Source organism: Echinops telfairi, unplaced genomic scaffold, assembly GCF_000313985.2.
Source record: "Echinops telfairi isolate 266 unplaced genomic scaffold, ASM31398v2 ScPeMD7_2291;HRSCAF=2852, whole genome shotgun sequence".
In the NCBI taxonomy this organism is placed as follows: Eukaryota; Metazoa; Chordata; class Mammalia; order Afrosoricida; family Tenrecidae; genus Echinops; species Echinops telfairi.
The window spans coordinates 8,675,395-8,697,662 of record NW_022106189.1 but is presented as its reverse complement, the minus strand read 5'-3'; the positions used below and the strand labels follow the sequence as shown (position 1 = coordinate 8,697,662).

The following is a 22,268-nucleotide window of genomic DNA, read 5'->3' as shown; positions in this document are numbered from 1 at the left end:
TTTAATGAAAGATTCTTATTATTCAAAAGTTCATTTGTCCAATCCAACAACAATCATTCAATAAGCTTTTGCTGAGTACTTAGTAATGGTACTAACTAAGCATTGGGTTATAAGGACAAAAACACAGAGAAATTTTCTTTTTGGTCTCATAGCCCAGTGGGGGACAGTCATAGTACATTAAGAAATATTAGGGTATAACATGAACATATGAATGAAACATCTGAGTTTCCCTAATGGGTGAGGGTTATAAGATAAGAGATGTGTTAGCTAATGCCTGAAGAATTTCACTGGAAAGATAAACCAAGGGAACTTCAGGCAGATAAAACAAAAATGCAAACCATAGGTTCATGGGCACATTAAAATTTCAGTATTTCTGGAAATGTAAGGACTTAGGATGAAAGCTGAGACAGGTTAGTAAGATAATGAAGGGTCTTGAAAGTCCTTCTAAGACATTTTGATCTGTCAGAACAAGGGAACCAATGGTGAATATTGAGCAGAATCAGATTTATATATTAGATTTACTTACTAAACTGAGCAGTTGGCAGTATAGTTGATCCTTTAACAATGTGGATTTGAACTCTGTGGGGCTACTTATATGCAGATTCTTTTTTTATATGCCATGCAACACTAAACAAGTGCATGTGAGTACTTTGTCTCTTTAGTAAACTGCCTATTGTTAAAAAGTGATCTCTCAAATTTCATGTATTTTTCCACATTTAGTGTAAATTTAAACAATTGGGACCCAAACTAGTGATGCTGGAAGGTTTCCCCAAAAGAACAAAAATGTCAGGAATTTATAATTTTACGTTGAACTGTTTTAGATGTATCCTGTAGATTGAAGCCTGAACTTGCAGTTGCTTGCCATTTCAAGACAAATAAATCAAATATTAAGGTCTACTATAAGAAAAGGGAATTTTTAAAGCCCTCACTGTAGGTTTGCCAGCTGTTGTACAATTCTTGCACTTTTTGCAAAATACAGTTTGAATCCTGTATTTAAAATGTAGCAAAATTCACAAAGAGAACAGAATAAGAACTCCTATAGGATCCCCCCTCCAAAGAAACTGAATATAAGATGAGAAGATAATTATCCAAGAAGAAGAACCCAAAAGAAAAACAGTGTAACTCATTGTAGTCAGTTTCCCCAACACCAAGGACAAGGCAAGAATTGTGAGAGCAGGTATAGGAAAAACAACAAAAAAACAAAAACAGTCACATACTTGAGGGAGGATTTAGAGTATTCTCAAACAATGAGAAATTGAAGTAAGTCTAGAATTACAAAGCATACAAAATGGAGTACTATGGTAAAAAAATCAACAGCAGCAGACAAACCTGAGATCAGCATACAAGGCAATTCCACGCAAAACCACCACATGCAAAGTAGTATTCAAAACAGCACAGAAATATAAGAAGAGCCAAGAATCTAAGAACACCACAAAAACATAAAACAACCACCCCAAAACAAAACAACACACCCGCACGCGCGCACACACACACACACACACACACACACACACATCAAAATGACAGGGAGAAGTCCACACATATCAATAATGACACGAAACTTTAATGGATTAAATGCACCAGTCAAGAGACAGAAAGTAGCAAACTAGATAGGAAAACAAACCCATCAATATGCTGCTTATAAGAAACACACATCAGACACAAAAACAAAAATACACTAAAAATCAAAGGCTGGAAAAAATATATCCAATGAATGGCTATTTAAAATTATACTTCAAGGCAAAAGAAAAATTATGAAAGGCAAAAATGATATTACATAATGATTAGAACAAAAAGAAATAACAATATTAAATATATATGTTCACAATGAAAGACCTTTGAAAACATCAACAAAACTCTCACAGAAATAGATTGCATCTGGTAGTTATAGTAAAAAACTTCAATACAGTATTCTCAAGGAAAGACAGACCATTATGAAAGAAAGTAAAAAAAGACACAAAAGAACTAAACACAATCAACCAATTTGATCTTTTATGTATCTTATAACATTCCACAACAACAACACAGTATACATTCTTCTCCAGTACACATGGAACGACACTCTGAAGAATAGACATGTCACAAAGCAAGGCTTACTTTTAAAAAAAATCTAGATTCTACAACACATTTTCCCAGACCACAAAACTATAACATAGAAATAAACACTAGAAAGAACAAGAACAAAAATTCAGATACATAGAAACTGAACAATATATTCTTAAAAACAACCTGGTGAAAGATCAAATAGGGAATGAAATTTTTTTAATTCATCCAAAATGAGAAAAAAAAGCACAATACACCAAAACTTTTGGGACTCAGTCAAAGCAGTTAAAGGAGGGCAATTTATAACAAGCAACAAGCACATTAAAAATAAAGGGAAACCAAAAATTAAAACAATAATACAGCATCTCAAACAACTTGAACATGAACAAAAAAATGTACCCTGAGCAACAGGAGAAAATAAATCGTATAGAACAGAAGTAAATTAGAAAACAGACAACAGAAGTTAGTTTTTTCAAAGGACTAGTGAAATTGGCAAGCCAGTGGTAAATTTAACAAAGGAAAACAAAGAGAAAATGCAAATATCTAGGACTAGAAATCAATGGGTGACATAACAGAATCAAATGAAATAAAAATAATGCATTACTACAAAAGGCTGAACTCCAACAAGTTTGAAACCTAGAAGATATGGACAAATTTCTGGAAGTACCCAAGTTAATGTAGACTGATGTAGAAAACCTTAACAGGATCATAATAAAAGAACAGAGTAGGCCATTAAAAACTCAGTACAAAGTAAGTCCAAGAGCAGATTGCTTCAAAGAATTCTACCAATCATTCCGATAAGAGCTGTTACCAAGCCTACACTGCCTATACAAGAATATAAAAAAGGATGGCAAGCTTCCAAATTCAATTCATGAAGCATGCATAACCTTGATGCCAAAGCAAAGACGTCAAGGTTAGAAAACTACAGACTAGTATCCCTTATGTACTCAAACTCAAAATAATATCAACAAAATCCTGGGCACCAAAATTCAATATGCATATAAAAATACACATTGGATAAGTGGGATTCATACCAGATATATATGAATGTTTGCATTAGAAAAAGTATCAAAGCAATCTACCATATGAACAAAACAAAAAGTGATAACGACATGATCATTATCAATTTATGCAGGAAAAGTATTGCAATATTCAACATTCATTCCTAATAAAAACCTTCAACAAAATAGTAATAGAAAGGAAATTTCTCAATATAATAAAGGCAAATATGAAAGCCAATAGCCAACAGCTTGCTTAACAGGGAAAGTCTGAAAGCATTTCCCCTGCACACAGGAAGCAGACAAGGATATCCCCCATAACTATAACAACAATTTCCTGGAAATCGTAGCCAGAATCATTTGCCAACAAAAATAATTCAAAGGAATACTGCTCGGCAAAAAGTAAAACTCACTATTTACAAATGACATGATTCTATGTAGAAACCTCTAAATAGAAAGTTTATGTAGAAACCTCCAAAGAGTAGACAAAAATGGTTGGAAACAACCAAAAGATTCGGCAATGAGGCAAGATACAAGATTAACATGCAAAATTGTCAGATTCCTATATACTAATGAAGAGGATTTGGAAAGAGACATTAACAATTCATTTTATAATAACCATATAATGGATGGAATACTTATGAATAAATCTAATGAGAGAAACAAAAGGCTTGTACAAGGAAAATTACAGAACATTAAAAAAAATAAAGAGACCTACACAAATGGACTAATTAATGTTGGTGAATAATAAGAAAGCAAATTCACTGCCATTGAGTCAATGTTGACTCATACTGACACCCCCTGTGGATTACTTTCTACTGAGGAGCTGCTGCTGGTTTTGAACAGCCAACTATGCAGATCTCGGCCTAATATGTAATCACTACACCACCAGGGCTGCTAATACTACCCAACGCAATCTGTAAATACAACACACTTCCGATCCAAATCTCATCTTCATTCTTTAAAAAAATTGGGGGAAAAATACTGTTTTCAAAAGAGTATGAAGAGGCCCATGATAGTCAAGGATTCTTTAAGAAGAACAAAGTAAGATACCTTACACTATCCAACTTCAAAACGTATTACAAAGACACAGTAGTCAAAACAGCCTGGTACTGGTACACTCATTGACCAAAGGAACAGAACAGAAACCCAGCAATAAATGCCTCCACTTATTGGCAACTGATCTTCCACCAAGAGGCAAGAAACTTTCAGTGGGAAAGAGATAGTCTGTTTAACAAATAGTGAAGACAAAATTGGATCTCTATCTGCTGAAGAATCAAACAGGGTCCATACTTCACCCCATGTACAAAAACTTGGGATGGATCAAAGGCCTACATGTAAATCTCAGATCTATAACTGTCATCAATAAAAAAGATAAGGGCAAACTTAAGGACTCTATTACAGGGCATAGGCATACTATCAAATGCAATGAGGGAAGAGCACACAGCAAAAGACAAAAGAGCACACTGGTGCCTAAAAGAAAGTCTATAAACTGGGGGTGGGGGTAGGATGGGAGTGGAAATCTTTAACAATAGCACAATGAAAAAAGAATTAATCTCTACAATCTGTAGAACACAGCAAGACCTCATCAAGAAAAAACAAATGATCAGATCACAAGATGGGAAAAGGATAAGAATACACAGTTCATCAAAAAAAATATATTCAAATGCCTATCAAACACATGAAAAATGTCTGGAACAATAGGTATATTGATGCAAATCATAACAATGATATCACCTTACCCCAATAGTGGCAGTCCCAATAAAAAACAAAAAAGCCACAAACGTTGGGGGAACTGTGAAAAGATTAGAACTCTCATACATTGCTGGTGGGTCTTTAAACATGTAAAACCACTGTGGAAAGTGTTAATGGTGCTCCCTAAAACAACTAGAAATGGAAATACCATATGATCCAGTCAATATATCTGCTGGGCCTATACCCTAAAGAAGTAAGAAAAAGAACATGAATAAACATGTTTATTCCTATGTTTACTGCAGCACTATTCACAATAGCAAAAAGTTGGAAACAGCCCAAAAGCCCATCAGTATAACAGATAAAGAAACCTTGGCACATACACGCAATGGAACACTATGCACTTAACAAAAAGAAGAAGAAGAAATTATGAAGCACCTCATGAGGTAGTCAGACCTTGAGAAGATTATGCTGATCGAAGAGACAAACACTGTATGAGACCATTACTATAAGGACAAACACCAAGACAAAGACAGTCAGTGGCTCTCCGGCCATGCAGTCATTCAATCTGGCCTCCCAGGCAATGAAGTAATTAGACTGACTAATGCTTGTAACTCATTTGTTACTCCCTTATTTGTACATTATAAAGGCCACATCTCCAGAGGAGGCCTCACTTCAGCTGGGGACAGCCTCTCATTAAGGGGAAGAGTAGATGAATAAATAATCCATGCTATGTGGTAATGTCCTATGGTCACGCTTAGTGAGTGGATACTCCTACATTGGTGTTCAGTACACTCTGGTGGAGATTCATGACCAAGAGCAGTTGGAGAGAAGGGCTGTGTCTGTCTCAAGGAAGATGCTATCTTGTACTACATGACTAATTTTAAAAGTTTAACTGGGTGCCTTTTCAGTCCTTGGTGACCCAGGTTTCATATCATAGACTACTTTGACTTTACAGATTTTTGTCTTCTCAAAACATAAAGTATACTACATAGGCCACATTAAAAATTAACTGAGTGGGAAAACCAAATACGTGAACTAAAATTTACCTTAAATACACCTACTGCAGATTAAAGGAACTGATATTCTCCTTTGGACTCAAAGCTGTAGTGTGCTAGGGAGAAAAGAGGACCACTATCCCCAAAAGCTGTGAATTTGGAAATCACTGGACTTCAGTTTAAACTGCTTTCTTTTGATGTTACCCAATAATAGGCAAATAGACTACCATGTACTTGCCACTTTCATATATTTGAAGCTTTGAAAGACATGTCTTAGTCCTGCAGACATAATTCTGCCATTGTGAGTGGGCATTATTAGAGTCATGTCTAACCCTTATTGTTTACTTAAAAAACTTGTTTTCAATATGTATAAGTGTGCATCCCATGTATTTCAATCTAAAAAAGCTTTCCTATATATGAATACTCTGTATTTCAATAGTATTCTATAAATTCTATAAAAGTTTAATACTATTATCAGAATTATCAAAGGCCCCATGGAGGTTACTGGCATTATCACTCAAAAACTGATAATGCTACCAGTAAAGTGGAACAGTGTTTTATATATATACATATACACAGACACACACACACATATATATATATATATCTTAGCTATATGATTTTCAACTTACATTTAACCTTAAGCACCAATCTCAGAACAATTAGTTCTTAAGATATGGCCTTGCTTGACGCCCACTCTCATGAAGAGATTACTGAAGATAAGGGTGCTTCAGGAAAGTGCCAGATGGTGCCCAGCTATCAGAAAGAATGGTGTCAGGGATCTTAAAATTTTGTCTTAAAACAATTAATCATATATGTGAGATGTCAGCTGAACCCATAAGAAAGAAGATAAGCCTGTATGAACCAAAGATTGTAAATAAAATGAGGATTTTTTAAAAATTAAAGCATGAAAATGTATTAAAGCATAAATTCTAAGCACCCAGTTAATAGAAGGCTATGAATGACAGTGAAAGCCCAAACTCCATTTGTAGAGACCCCACAGGAAATAACCTCCATTGAGTTTCTTCAGACAACTGACCAAGAATGTGAAAAGCCTTGCCTTCAGACAGAGTGCATCAGAAAGTGAATTAAAGCAGATGTAATAAAGTTAAACTTTAACACCATATTATTTGTTTTTGCATTTGATCATTTTTAATTTGTTCTAATTTTTATTTTCTGCTTTCTTTTGGATTGATGTTCTTCTGGGTTTTATTTTGCTATTGATGTTGTTAATGATTTTTAAAAATTTGAAACCCAGGATAGGAGAAGCTATAGATACCAATTAGATGAACAGTTTCTTAGGTTTATGACGAGAGTGGGGATGAGGTAGTGGGAAACGGAGGTAATAGCAATGAGTACAAAAATAAAGAAAATATTCTACAATTGATTGTGGTAATGACTACATAACTATTTTTAATATAGTCACACCATTGGATTGTGCAGTATATGAATTTTTTTTCTTTTTCTTTGTGGTATGTGAATTATGTCAATAAAACTGTTTTTAAAAACCTAGGGAGAGTAAGGCAAGTAATCAGAGAGGTATGAAGAGAGTGGGGTCAAGCATATGGAAGAGAATATTCCAAAAAGATGTTCAGAAAAATAAAATAAAAAACGCATCCACTATGACCTTGTGACCTAAACCTCCAGACTGAAATCAGCACAGCTACTTGACAGAATTAGGAAAATGAGTTTAATTATAATAAGGAAATGAAGGGTAAACAAGGAGAGAAACCAAGAACAAGCCATTCCATTCAGATGTGTGAATATATAGCAAGTGCTAGGAGGAAAATAGGATTAATGGAGAGTTTTTGCTTATAAAAGGATGAACATCAAAATGTTTATGCTAAGGAAAAGTTCATTTGTGTTGAGGGAGTAAGACTAAGAGATGAGATTAGAATTGAGAAAACAGAGAAAGGTAGAGAAACTGGAAAACTTTTTTTTTTAATGAAAGAATAGCTTTAATATTCAGCTTTCAGAATATAGAAACATCTCAGAGACCATGTGTGACAGCAGCATCTGAATACTTGAGTTAATGCCAATAAAATTAATAATTATCCTAGCCATGGGAACCACAGCTGTTTGGGTTTGACATACTTTTAAAATCAAGAGCCATTCTGTTGTAAAATCAAACTAAGTTCAGTGCTAAAGTTGTTATGCAAATAGATGTGCACACATTAAATTTGAAAAGATAGAATGCTTGCTAATTATGGCTACTACCACAAACGTCAAAAAACAAAAGTCAAACAAGTGGAGAAACAGTATGAAAAATATAGTTATCAAAATAGCTCTTATGAGAGTAAACATTAGTATTGTCAGATTAAAAAACAAACAAACAAATACGGTCATAAGTCATTGGTGTTGCTTGCTCTTTCTGATCCTTTCCAATAAGTGGAATGTCTAATTCTGACAATTTATCCTTTTATTTAATCTGGGAATATATTTGATGAGAGTGAATACTATTGTTAAAGATCATCATTTGACTAAAAAGATTACTATTATTATTAAAAAGTCATTAATGTTTCCAAGATTAATGGTTTCATGCAACTTTAAAATCTAATTTTGGAAGTAACATTTGCTAATGGATTTTTCTTTTTATTTGTAAATAGTCAGTATACACCAGTGATACTATCAATATGTAAATATGTTAACATGTTCTTATTTTTCTTAAGAGGTTGAACACAGACTTTATATTTGAAACATCATCAGATATTGTGACAATGGAAAAACAATAGAGCCTATGTGTGGCATTAAAGAAATGATTGGCTGGCCATATGGTATCACTGCATTTTTCAGAACTGAATAGGAAATTTTCTAAAGTCTAACATGATAATAAATTCATTATCTTGACCCGGTGTAACACATCTTCTTTTATGATGTTCAGAGGACTTTCTTGATGCCTTTTCCTACATTATCCTGAAGTTCTGAATGTTCTTTCAGGAGCTGGTCATATTCTTAAGAAAGTCTCTGTGTGCCTTGCTTGTAACTATGTCATTTTGTACTTTAGAAAGGCCACGTGTAGTCTTCTTTCAATTTTCAGTTTTTCCTGGTCTTCTACTAGTTTTCTATTGTCTTCTTCCAACATTTGTTGCTCTCCCTTTCCATAATTTTTTATGATCTGTTTTAGATTTTCATTCTCTTCCATGAATTTTTTGGCAGCCTTGCTAGTATTTTGTTTATGTTTTAAGTACTACTTTGGTTGGCAATTATTTTGTTAGTTGAAGTAATGAGAGTAAGCACACCTCAAGCCAAAAAATAATGAAAATCCAGAAATGTAAATATTTCTTTGAGACCTAAAAAGTTTCATTTGTGTATGTCCACAGGCATTAGGTTTACTGGCTGAACTCTTCTCAATGCTATGAGTACAGGAATATTTTCTTATTTCTCTCACAGCATCCAGAAACAGAACAATCAATAGGAATACAGTAGTAAGGAAAGCCTTGTCCCCAAAAGTCACGGACATGAAACAGAAAAATCTTGCCATTTCTGAGAGGGATAAAAGAGAGGCAGAGATTAAAATGAGTCCTATTTCGGCATAAAGAAAGGTTGCAACTGCTACACATTTTCTCTCTCTCTTCACAGCCAATCCGTGGCCAGCCCAGCTGGCTAGATAATTTTCTATTAGACATAAACAAATGATCCACAAGGGTCTCACAGAAGCAAACATGAACAGAATATGATGTACATATGAAAAGTCAACATTAGAATGGAAAACTATTGTGCACTGAAAAAACAACAGCAACACAGCGCACTTTCCACATGACAAGAAACATGGATGAGAATACAGCAGCGAGGAGAACAAAAAAAAAAGAAACCTTATTAAGAAGGTAATTAAATGTAAAATCTAGACACCTAAGTAGTAAAGGAGAAAAGGCTAGCAGAGCTCTCCTGGCATGAACATAGCGCAGGACCGAGAAGCAGCGAGTCATGACGAGGACTGACCCAAGAACGTGGCTTTCTTTGGTGATGTCTAGCAGCACATGTAAAGGACAGAAGGTCCGCTAGACTAATACAAAGTTGAAAGCATGTAAGAAGTCTAATCAAATAAAAGTGCTGCAAATAAGCAAAATATATTAAATATAAGAGAAATATGTTTAATAAATATCTCTAAAAATGTTAAAGAGATAAAAAGTTCTTTTGTCTCAGGTTAAACACTGTGACTATAAACTCTTTAAAAATGTACATAATAAAATAGCTCCCAACTAGTAGTCCATTCTGAAATTAAATAAAATGATACACAGCTTCTCTGGCTGTTCCTTAAGTTTATATCAATTTTTTACAAGTGGTATGATAATTGTAAAACAAAGCACAAAGAACAACATTGCCTACACATTTTTTATTACACAGCTTCATGGGAAGAGGTACATATCTATCTTATCTTTCTGAGTCAAAGTTATGACCTTGCATTCAAATATTATTTTCAAATATTTCACTGAAGCAAATTTTTTAGCAATGTGTATCAGTACTGATGCTTTTTTGAGAGGTGTGTGAGTGGGAGTTATAGTTTCCTAGAAGCATAAAAATGGCTAGTATATTCCTAGATACAGTGGTGTATATACATACATTTAAAAGAGTAAAATTGTTTTAAACTAAACATTTAGAGGGCTAGATTTCAAGGGGGAACATCTCAATGATGTAGAAAAGAAGGAAGAACTAGAGGTTCCAAGAAAAGATGTTTCATAGTTTAAAGCTAAATGACAAATAGATATTTGCTAAATAACAGTATGGAACAGAGAAGCAAAGAATTAAATAGACTATAAAAAAATTATTCGCTCAATGAATGAACAGGGACAAATAGGAGGAAATGGATCTTACTGGTAACAATCGTAAGTAACGCTTACTGAGAAGTTACAGTGTGCCACTGTTTTAAGCATGTTAACTCACTTAATTCTCAGAAGAATCTCAGGAGGTTGGTACTATTGTCAATCTAAGCATACAGAAGCTAATGAGCTTGCCATTGATCTCACAACTAGTGACTGGTACAACCAGAATTCAAACCCATGAAGTCTGCCTATTGGATAATGTGTTGTGTTGCTAATGAGGGGTTCTTTAGGACACCTTAATTTCAGCTGGTTTGTAGTAGCGTCTGTTGGGATCTTCCAATGATGTTCTGTATCCATCTCTCAAGAAACGCTTAAATCCATATTTTCCTTTTAATTTTCTAACCACTTTATCAAGTGTCTGGCTAAAGAGAACTTCATCATCCAGGGCAAATGCAGGATAACTGATGCAAGGGAGCAGGGCAGCATCTGTATTCTGGGATAATAATAAAAAGAACACAACAGAAGTGTCAGGAATGCCATGATCAACCCAGCCATAGGAGAATTATGGAGATCAACAATCAATAAAATTACCTAACAATGGAAAAGCTTTCCTCCAAGGAACATATATACATTTATGACAATTTTATCAAACTTTTTACAAAGGAGACAAAACTAAATGCCCATCAACGGATAAGTGGATAAACAAACTATGGTACATACACACAATGGAATTATTACACAATATTAAGGATCAATGACAGATACGCAAAATGTCTAATTATATGGATGAACCTAGAGGATATTACACTGATTATTTCAACCACAAAGGACAAAAACTACAAGATCACTACTGAGGTCAAGAAAAGCGTTTACAAACAGAAAGAAACATTCTTTGAAAATTACCAAGGATGGGAGAGGACGGGAGGGAAAATAAGTAGATGATGGACACATGATAAACTGGATAAAGAGAAGGGCAATATGCAATAAGGAGGAGGCCAGCCAGAACAATTACGGCAAAGGAAGACACTGGAGAGCAAAAGAGTTAAGTCAGCAAAGGTCAATATTACTGCATACATAATTCTGTAATAATAGTAATTAACAATAGTGAAAATAATAATATTCAAGTTGAACATGGGTGGGAAGGCAAATGGGACCTCCAATAGGAAGGGGTTGAAAAAAGCTCATAGAAAAATTCCATTATCGTTTAATGATATTTTTCCATTAACATTTTGAAGCATTTTTGTTTACATTGGCTTGACAGAAGCTATTTCTACATGTGTATTTATATGCTCTGTAAATATTCCCATACATAAAATAAACAGAAGGAAGTGTTATTAATACTTCTTTTCCATAATTAAAAAACAAAACAAAAAACCGTAAAATTGAGGACATCATTTGCTAGACATAGGGGTTTGGGACTATTGTCTTAGAGAATACCAAAGTCAATTGCCTAACAGTTCACAAAGACAACATTGTACATTAGTAAGTAGTCAGTAGGTTCTACTTGTGAGTGTCCATTTAAGGACCAACTTCTGGTCTCTTCCAGGTTGGAGAAAAGACATGTGAAGAAAATAAAAACCACAAAGAAACAATTAGTCCAGTGAACTCATGGATCATGTGAAACTCGGCCTCCACAAACCGAAGACCAGAAGTAGTAGATGGGACCTCTGCTGCCCACACGCTCTGAAAGGGATTATATAGGAGATCGTGGTTCAAGGAGGATAAGAAGTGCAACAAAACTAAGTCATTAAAAAAAAGAGAAAAAAATCAGGCTTACTTATCTGATAGAGACTGATCTGCCTTACTTATCTGATAGAACTCCTGAGACTATAGCCTTAAAATACTTTCAAGGCCTGGAACAAAACTTACCCTTTCAATTCAAAGATCAGGTTATAAGGTAAACAAGAACACTAAAAAGGTATACATACTTTAGAAAAGTTAATCATGGGAGATAAAAAGAGGAACATTTTTCCAGGTATGAAGTTCACAAGTGAGTTAGTTAATTGTGCCAGCCTGGCCGATAATCACATGTGGGGCTGGTTGAAAGGCAGAGGGATAAATGGGTGGTGAAGCCCCGCCTTTCTAATTCTCAGGTCTCTTGCTTTGTGATGGTCGCACCAGGGTGCAGCTACCTGAGCATTCCCTGCTTCAGCTTGCAAGATTGACTTCCTACAAGACATTTCCAAGGAGAAGCCATATGGACCTATCCTGATGCAGCGCTAGGTGTTGGAGCAGCCGTGTGGAGACCCCTGCTAGTGCTGAGAAGCTTATTCGTTCACTGACTCGGCTTACCTCCTGCAGTCAGCATCATTGCCTCTGTTTTGTGAGGTGGAGGACTTTTGGACTGGTGTTGGGTTAATGGGTTAATGTTGGACTTGTGGGCTTGGGCAGCATTGGGTTGGGATGTTTTCGTGATGCACATTTTCTTTACATAAAACTCTCTTATACATGAGTTGCTGTGGATTTGGTTCTCCAAAGTACCCAGACTAATACAACAAGGTAGCAAGAGATAGGGAAGAGGATGAATGAAGTTGATAAACACAAGAAGAAAGTGCGAAGAATGCTGTTACATTGTAGGGATTGTAATCAATATCACAAAATAAAATGTGTATGAAGTATTGAATAGAAAACTATTCAAGTTTACATTTACGCTCACAATAAAAAGTCAAAAACAAAACCCTTTATTCCTTAATAAACAGCATTTTCAAAGTTCAATATTGGACTCAAATTTTAAAGCACTAATTATGGCAGTGTGAAAAAAATTGAGCTCCAATGATTAGGCATCACAATTTAGTTTGTTATAATAATTTATTCTTTGTTGTGAAAAATGAAAACAATGTAAATATCCAATAATTCATTGACTAAATGAGAAGTCATTAAAATTTATATTGTACAAATATTCTTATTCGCATGGAACTTTGCCCATAAATATGTTGCTTGTTAACAGAACTAGCTTATCAAATAGTCAACAATGTTGTGCTGGTTTTATTAAATTAAAATATCAGACACGAGAGAGTTTGAAAAGCTTGGGAAAAATTGGAGTAAAAAGGCAATGGAATTTTTCCACACATTTTTTGAATCCCCTATTCTATGTGCACAAAATGTCTGGAATTAATTTATACACCCAAATATTGTTACCCTAAGATATCTATGAATGACAGAATGATGGGTAAATAGCAAAGGTGATCAGAAAAAGAAAAAGTTAATAGATTGATAGCAAAAAATGAAAGAGAAGGAATTTTATTTAAAAATATATAAATTATGAAAAATTATTCCATAATCTTCCATAACAAAAAAGATTCATTTTAGAATATATATTACTATTTTCCTTATTCTTCAATAAATGAATATGGTTATTTTCTATGTCTTAGAAAAGACTGCTCACTTCCTGAATGTCTCTTCTACTATCTTTTATGAATGATATTGAGTACTTTCTTGGAATAGAAAAAAAACTAAAACAATCATAAATGACAGTTGATATTAATTTATTATAAAGATAACTCACATGAGATCTGGATTCTCTGGGTAATAGTGAACACAATGTTTGTCTGTTGCGATTGTGAGCATCAAGATCCACAAATATAACTGACCAAGAACAGCCCTGGAATGAGAAAGATTGAAAACACTTTCTAAATGAATAGAAAAGGACACACAGATTATTTGGCCAAATGGTTATAAGAAATTACATAGATATACGAATTTTTATGGTATTTCCTAGCAGATAACAGAATATATTAGTTTTTTCTATAAAAATCTTTTAGCAATTCCTAAATCATTGATGAATATATTAATTAAATAATAAAAATATTTAAAATTTAAATGATTTTCTTATATTTCCTTTTTAATGCATAATTAATATTTATTTTAATGAAAATACACATACATAATCTAGATAAAAGTTTGACAATAAAGAATGAATACATAGTCATAAATCTGATTTACATATTCCTGATAAATAATATTGATCATAAGATAAAATAGATATTAAAAAAACACATAAAATCTGAAGATAACAGAATATCAAATAATAATGAAAACAGTAGTAACAAATGTTCACACTATCAGCATTTTGCTTCATACTTCCCACAAATTATCTCCCTTCCTTTTTAAAATCATTTTATTGGGAGCTCATACAATTCTTATCACAATCCATACATACATCCATTGTGTCAAGCACATTTGTATATTTGTTGCCATCACCATTTTCAAAACATTTGCTTTCTACTTGAGCTCTTAATATCAGCTCCTCATTTCCCTCTCCCTCCCCACTCCCTCCTCCCTCACGAACCCTTCATAATTAATAAATTATTATTTTGTCATATCTTACACTGTCCAATGTCTCCCTTCACCCACTTTCCTATTGTCCATCCTCCAGGGAGGAGGTTATATATAGATTCTTGTAATCGGTTCCCCCTTTCTATCCCCACCTTCCCTCCACCGTCCAGGTATCGCCACTCTCAACACTGGACCTGAAAGGTTCATCTGTCCTGGATTCCCTGTGTTCCCAGTTCCTATCTGTACCAACATACATTCTCTGGTCTACCCGGATATGTAAGGTAGAATTGGGATCATGATAGTGGTGGGGAGGAAGCATTTAAGAACTAGAGGAAAGTTTTATGTTTGATCATTGCTACCCTGTACCCTGAATGGCTCATCTCCTCCCCACAACTCTTCAGTAAGGGGATGTCCAGTTGCCTACAGGTGAGCTTTGAGTCTCCACTCTGCACTCACACACATTTATAATGATATGTTTTTTGGTCTTTGATGCCTAATCCCTTTGACACCTCTTGGTTACACAGGCTGGTGTGCTTCTTCCATATGGACTTTGTTGCTTCTAAGCTAGATGGCTACTTCTTTATCTTCAAGCCTTTAAAACCCCAGACGCTATATCTTTTGATAGCCGGGCACCATCAGCTTTCTTCACCACATTTGCTTATGCACACATTTGTCTTCAGTGATCATATTGGGAAGGTGGGCACCCACTAATATGATTTTTTGGTCTCTGATGTCTGATACCTGGTCCCTTCTACACCTTCTTGTCAAACAGGTTGGTGTTCTTCTTCCATGTGGGCTTTGATGCTTCTGAGCTAGATGGCTAATTATTTACCTGCACAAATTATCTCACTTAATATTATTGGGTAGATACTATTATCCCCATCTTATAAAAAATACTAATTCTTAGCTTAATAAAGCAAGGAAGGGTTCAAATATTGGTGCATTTGTATTAGAGGACAAAAGCCCCAGCTTAAATTACTAGGTTTTACTATCTTCCACACTAAAAAACTTACCTTTCAAGTTAAAATAAAAAGCAGATGAAACAGAAAATGCCAACTGATTTACTAATGAAGTCACAATTCTATATTCGACAACAAAGTTGTAGGTAAACATGGCTATGTTCTTTAACTAGGGAGGTAAATACTTTGCAAACATAGATAATTATATGGAAATACAAAGACGTTTTCTATTACAATATAGGTAGGAAAAAGGTGAAGTTAATTATATAAATTTCATGTTGTATCAATATTACCTTCTAAATCTCATCCCCACCTCACTACTTTCAAAGATGAATTCACCCTGAAAGTAAAATTTTGAACTAATCAATCACCTAGACTGAAACTCCTAAATCTAGTAGTAGTAGGCCCTATATCCAAATGTAAGACCCACTAGATGGATGTTTTTCCTGTTAACCTATACCAGAACATTCACTCACAAAAATGGTATGATTTCTCATTCAGAATGAGAAATGTTTCTGATTAGTGAATGAAAGTAAATGGGAATCAATGAGACTGTCTCTTAAAACCAGACTAATGCTAAAATGTTTTTTCTATTATTTAAGAGTCCTGAACTCCCAATTCTACTTATTCAACAAATTGACTTCCTTAAAATTGAATTTGACCACTGTTCTCAGATAGCTGGCCCATGTTATATACTAACATGATTATTTTATAAAATAATTTTATAAAATTTTATAAAAATGGCAGTGAATGTTAAGTGCTAAGTAAATGGCTTTGATAGATGAATAAAATGGTAACAAAACTCGAGAGTTAACAAAGGAAACACAAAACATGTGGGTAGGCACTTCATTGAGAAGATGAAGACCAGTGTTGGGATCTATTTGGATATGCTTCTTAAGAGTCTAGTAGTGCAAAATGAACAGAGAGGGATCATTAGAGAAAAAGTAGCAAGTAGGGAGGTTAAGACCAAATAGCAGGGAAAGAAGATAACAAATTGGGATTCTTAATTTATTCTTATGCTACTAATCAGTAAAGTTAATTACATGTCAAAGTTACCTACCTTGAACTAGATTTTTAAAATATATCATTTTAAAAGGTTGATTTTAAAATAATTACCATTTATACTCCTGTATAAGCTGAGTTTTTCAGCACATTTCGGGGGATAAGTTTAGATGCCTCAGCTGATATTCTGGTTTACTTAAACTAGAGTATATATAGCAAGTAAAACAGCAATTTTGACAATTTTCTATATTATTTGATTAAGGTAACCCAACTTTTGGTTTTTAGCCATAAATAAATAATTTGTTTGTATAAATGTATCAAAGTTTCCCTTATGTCAACTGCCATCCTCTAAGAAACATGCCCAAGTTGCAGGGACAGGGATCTCAGTTTGTTACTATATTTTAACATTGGGATCAAAGCTAGGTAACTATATTGTCTGTCTTTTTAAAAAAATATACCATGAATTTATATTCCATGAAGATAAAATTCAGCTAAGGCCATGAACAGATATCCATCTATTAAGAAATAGGATTTAAAAAATGGTCATCAAGCAGTGCTTATACATGGAATTAATAATCACCTACTTTAAACCATCAGACACATCAATATTGGCTGCAAATGTCAAAGGATACTTGACTCTTTTCCATAACATGAGCAATCTATCTCTAGTCATCACCTTTGTGAATTTGGTTTCAGATCATTTATCAGTGTTTTGATTTTCACAATTTAAGAAAAGAATATGAAAGGATCGTGGGTGTGTGTGAGACACTACATAGTATCTTATCAGTTCTGGATATTTTATTTTTATCTTTCACTTCCTGAAATAATCACAGCTCTGCCACAAATTCTTATTCCACCTAAAGAGTTACTTTAAGACTGACAGCTCAAACTTTACTATGATCTTTTAATTTCTGTAAATTTTCTCCTCTTATAATGGACGGTAAGATGATTCTATCACTGTCATAAGGACCTGAACTCCAGTAGGGAAGAGTTGTCCTGAACTCTAAACATTTCCCTAATCCCTATAGTAAACACTTCTGAGCTGGCCATCGAGGCTGAGGATGCAGTCCTAAGGCATTACTGATATCATTTAACTCAGTTCAAAGTGAAGTGATATGTAAGATTTTCTGAATCTTTCTTTCCCTCACTGACTACATTCCTGAACCTAAGTTTATGAACTTCTGCCTTTGAAATTAATATTGTCTACTGTACACAGTCTATTCTATCCTATTTCTGGAAGTAAAATCACTTGACAAATTTCCTGTGGTGCAGTTATTTATTTGATATGGCTCTTCTAGCTATAGCCTTTTTAACTCTCACCAGACAATTGGGCAGGACTGTGGAGACTGGGTGTATTTCTCCTATTCTGGATTCATTCAATTAGAGAAGATAATAGGATTACGTAATTGCTAACAAAGTTAAATGTGATTGAAAAACCTTCGAACCCTAATGTGAAAATTGTCAAATTTTACCATCCTGCTAGGTGTAAGCTGAGCCATGTCAGAATCAAGAAGAGAGACTATCCTTACCATCAAGAAAGGAGACTCAAAAATAGAGCATGTTATTTGGACCAAGGGATATCTGTGGGTGGAACTGCATACCTTCAGGAAACAGAGGGTTGTGAATCAGAGACTTGGAGAAGTGGAGACAATACAAGCAACAGCACTGAAAGCATGAGACAGAGCTCTAACTATGTGAGCATCACACACTAAGATTCAGATACTTTAAATGGCCCAATTGGAAAAAAAAAGGAATTGACCACTACTAGACACACACTTAGCTCCCTATCTGATCTGCAGGAAAGAGACTTGTATCTTTCCATGCTAGATGTTGCATCACTCTGGCTAAGGAACTTCTTTGAGATCCTTTCTAGAAGTAATTTCATCCAATCTTTTCATTTCTCATTTCTATTATCAGTATTTAATGATAACAACAGGAGATGACATTGAGGGTTTAGTCTTTGACAAGCATATTATGTTTTTATTCATATGAGGAACTTCTGAGTTATGTCTTATTATTGATTACTTTTTTAAATGAGGAAGTCTAGATAGGCAAAGTCACTGGTATGAGACCAGCACAGACAGGGATCTTAGTCTTCTTACTCCAGCACAATTTCATTACTTTTGCCACATCTTCCTACATTAAAAAAGATTTTCTGTAAAACACTTTTTTCATGTTGGTATGCCACCAGAATCTCAAAAACCTGGACCAAAATGGGAAAAGAAAAGACTCATTTCAACACGGTCATCACTTCTGATCTAACAATTCTGGCAAGTCACTTGTCACCTGATCTACAAATGTGGAACATCGACAAAAGAACCACTGAAAAGTTCGAAAAGGAAGTGGTTGAGAAGGGAAAAGGCTCCTTCAAATACGGTTGGGTCTTGAATAAGGTAAAAGCTGAACATAAGCATGTAATCAACATTGCTGTCTCCCTGTGGAAATTTGAGGCCACCACGCACTGACTATGTGACCATCATCAATGCCCCAGCAAGAATGTTCTGATTCTTGTTGCTGGTGTTGGTGAATTTAAAGCTGTTATCTCCAAGAATGGGCAGAGCCATGAGCATGCCCTTTTGGCTTACACATGAGTGTGAAATAACTAATTGTTGCTGTTAACAAAATGGATTTTAATGAACCATCCTATAGCTAGAAGAGATACAAGGAAATCGTTAAGAATGGTAGCACCTACACTGAGAAAATTGCTACATCCCTGACACAGTAGCACTTGTTCAAATTTCTGGTATATTGGTGACAACACGCTGAAGCCACTTGTTAATATGTCTTGGTTCAAGGCATGGAAAGTTGCTTGTAAGGATGGCAATGCCAGTAGAACTATGCTACTTGATGCTCTGGATTGCATCTTGCTACAACTAATAAGCCCCAGCACCTGCCTCTCTAGGATGTCAACAAATTGGTGGTATCAGGACTGTCCTGTAGGCAGAGGGGACACTGGTGTTCTGAAACTGGGCATGATGGTCACCTTTGGTCCTGCCAACATTGCCCTTGAAGTGAAGTCTTTTGAAATGCACCAGGAGCTTTTGAGCTTTGCTTGAGGATAATGTATGCTTCAAAATGAAGAGTATCCCTTTCAATGATGTTTGCTATGGCAATGTGACTGGTGACAGCAAAAATGGCCAGCCAATGGAACCAATTAGTTTCACTCTTCAAGTGATCCTCCTAAACCATTGAGGCCAAATCAGTGCTGAATAGGAACCTATGCTGGATTGTCATACTACTCACAGTGCTTGCAAGTTTGCCGAGTGCAAGGAGTTTGACTGACGTTCTGGTAAGAAGCTGGAAGAAGTCAGGTGATGCTGCTTCATGTAACATGATTCCTGGAAAAACCATGTTTGTGGAAAGCTTCTCTGACTATCCTTTTTCGGGTACTTTTACTATTCTCCATATGAGATACATAGCTGCTGCGAGTGTCATCAAAGCAATGGACAAATAGGCTTCTGGACTTAATCACACCTCCAATCTAATAACAATTAGTTCTTACAATGGCTTTGCTTGCTAGCAACCCTCATGAAGGAAAATGGAAGATGTGGGTACTACAGAAAAGTGTGGTGAAGAAACTGGATAGTACCCCATTATCAGGAAGAACAATGATTGGGGTCTTAAAGGCTTGTTTTCACACAAGTAACAACCTAAGTGAAATGTCAACTAAGCCCACATGGAAGAAGTACACCAATATCCGAGATCCAAGGACTAGGAAAGATACAATCCAAATTCTCCGGAGAAATGAAATAAGAGCTTAAACTGTGAAATTCTGGTTTGCAGAAAACTATGGATGACAGTGGGACCCAAAATATATCTACAGGATCTACACAGGGAATAAGGCTTTGATGATTCCCTACCGACCATAAGTGAGAAATGGGCATAGCTTGGTTATCAGACAGTACTGGAGAGATGATTGTATGGGATTAAAATGATAAATATGACTTGAATGGTTAAAACTTTAATCATCTCCCTTAGCATATACTTTGAATTTGATTTGGTTTTAAATACTTTTCTTTGTTTTTTCCCTCAAATTAGGGCTAATCCATGCTGTATTTTGTTATTGTTGGTGGCGTTCCAGACTGTTTCTCAGTATATTGAATTCCAGGTTTGCTACATCTGCAGAGACAATACCTAGAATAAGGGTCTCTGGAGAGTACAGTAGAGGTGGGAGGGAGTATTGGTTCCCCAACCAAATTCCAGGAGTATCCAAAGGATGAAAATATTTGAAAATATTGTAGTGATGATTGTACAACACTCCTTGATATGTCTAAACTATTGAACTGTATGATGTCTGGATTATGTCCTAATAAAATTATTTGTGGGGGATAAAAAGGTTACTAGAATTAATTCTAGCCTCAATCTAAGAACAATTATTTATGACATTAGCGCTGCTTGATGCTCAACCTCAGGAAGCGATGACTTAGAGAAAAGTGTAGTAAAGAAGCTAGCTGGTAAATTTTAGTACTCTATCATTTGATCTCCCTTATAATATATTTAAGATTGTTCGATTTAATATTTTTTGCTTTCTTTTCAAATGAGGTTTTTATCTATTTTGCTTTTCAAATCTTGTTAGTTTTCTTTGGCTTTTTAAAAATGTTTTTCTGTATACGATATCCAGGATAGGTAAATCTATAGAGACAATAACTGGATTAATGGCTCATTAGAGGTATGCAGGGGAGGTAGGAAGGAAATGAGGATCTAACTGTGATGAATACAAGGATGAAGAAAATGTTCTAAAACTGATTGTGGTGATGATTATACAACTCTTCTTGATGTGACTGAGCTATTGAATTGTATGATATGTGAAGTACATGCTAATAAAATTGTTGGAAAAAAAGAGGGGGTTGCTGGAGCTGGAAGATGACCAACTCTGCCCAGAAGGACCTGTCACCCAAGTCTTAATCAGTGATGGAAGAATGTCCCAAAATTGTTTGTCTCTATTGGGCATTGACTAATAGTCAAAGACTAGTTAATGATAGCAATGCAGCATAAAACTTTCAAAAGGGCATGAATGTCTTTGTGAACCATATGTTTCATCTCTTTTTAAAAACAGTTTTAGAGTCATAATCCACATATCATACAATTCAACAGTTCAAACATATCAAGAAGAGTTGTGCAATCATTACCACAATCAATTTTACAATATTTTCTTCTTTCTTATACTCTATATTAGCTCTCCATTTCCCCCTCAAGAACCCATTAATCTAGTTACTGTCTCTATAAATTCACCCATCCTGGGTTTCATATACTGAAAAACATATAAAAACAAAAAGCAAAGAAAAAAGCTAAAAACAACAAAATAAACTCGAGGAAAACCTCAATTGAAAAGAAAGCAGAAAATATTTAAATTAGAAAACTTTAAGATGGGTCAAAAAGGAGATCAAATGATAAGGCATTAAACTGTCACCTACCCTAATCCTCTTTCCAATGCACTCTGCATGGCACCACGGTCATTCCCATTCAGAGGCACTCCCCAGAGGCTTGATCCATGTGTATGTATTTCCCTTTCCCTTTCTAAAAACTGATACAACTATTCAA

At 34.9% G+C, this 22,268-nt stretch overlaps 1 protein-coding gene and 1 pseudogene across 5 annotated transcripts in view; both read right to left on the bottom strand.

Moving 5' to 3' along the window:
• The window catches only part of PHKB (phosphorylase kinase regulatory subunit beta), a 230,101-nt gene that overhangs the window by 120,121 nt on the left and 87,712 nt on the right, over positions 1-22,268 (bottom strand). For 4 of the 5 annotated variants that reach the window (XM_045293618.1, XM_004704694.3, XM_004704693.3 and 1 more), the window contains 2 exons: positions 13,997-14,092; positions 10,787-10,984 (listed from right to left, as the gene is read on the bottom strand). In XM_045293618.1, the coding sequence (XP_045149553.1) occupies positions 10,787-10,984; positions 13,997-14,092 (294 nt within the window). The remainder of the gene's footprint in view (positions 1-10,786; positions 10,985-13,996; positions 14,093-22,268) is intronic. The other variant, XM_045293619.1, reaches the window with a different exon arrangement.
• Positions 8,259-9,772, bottom strand: LOC105978806 (annotated as a pseudogene).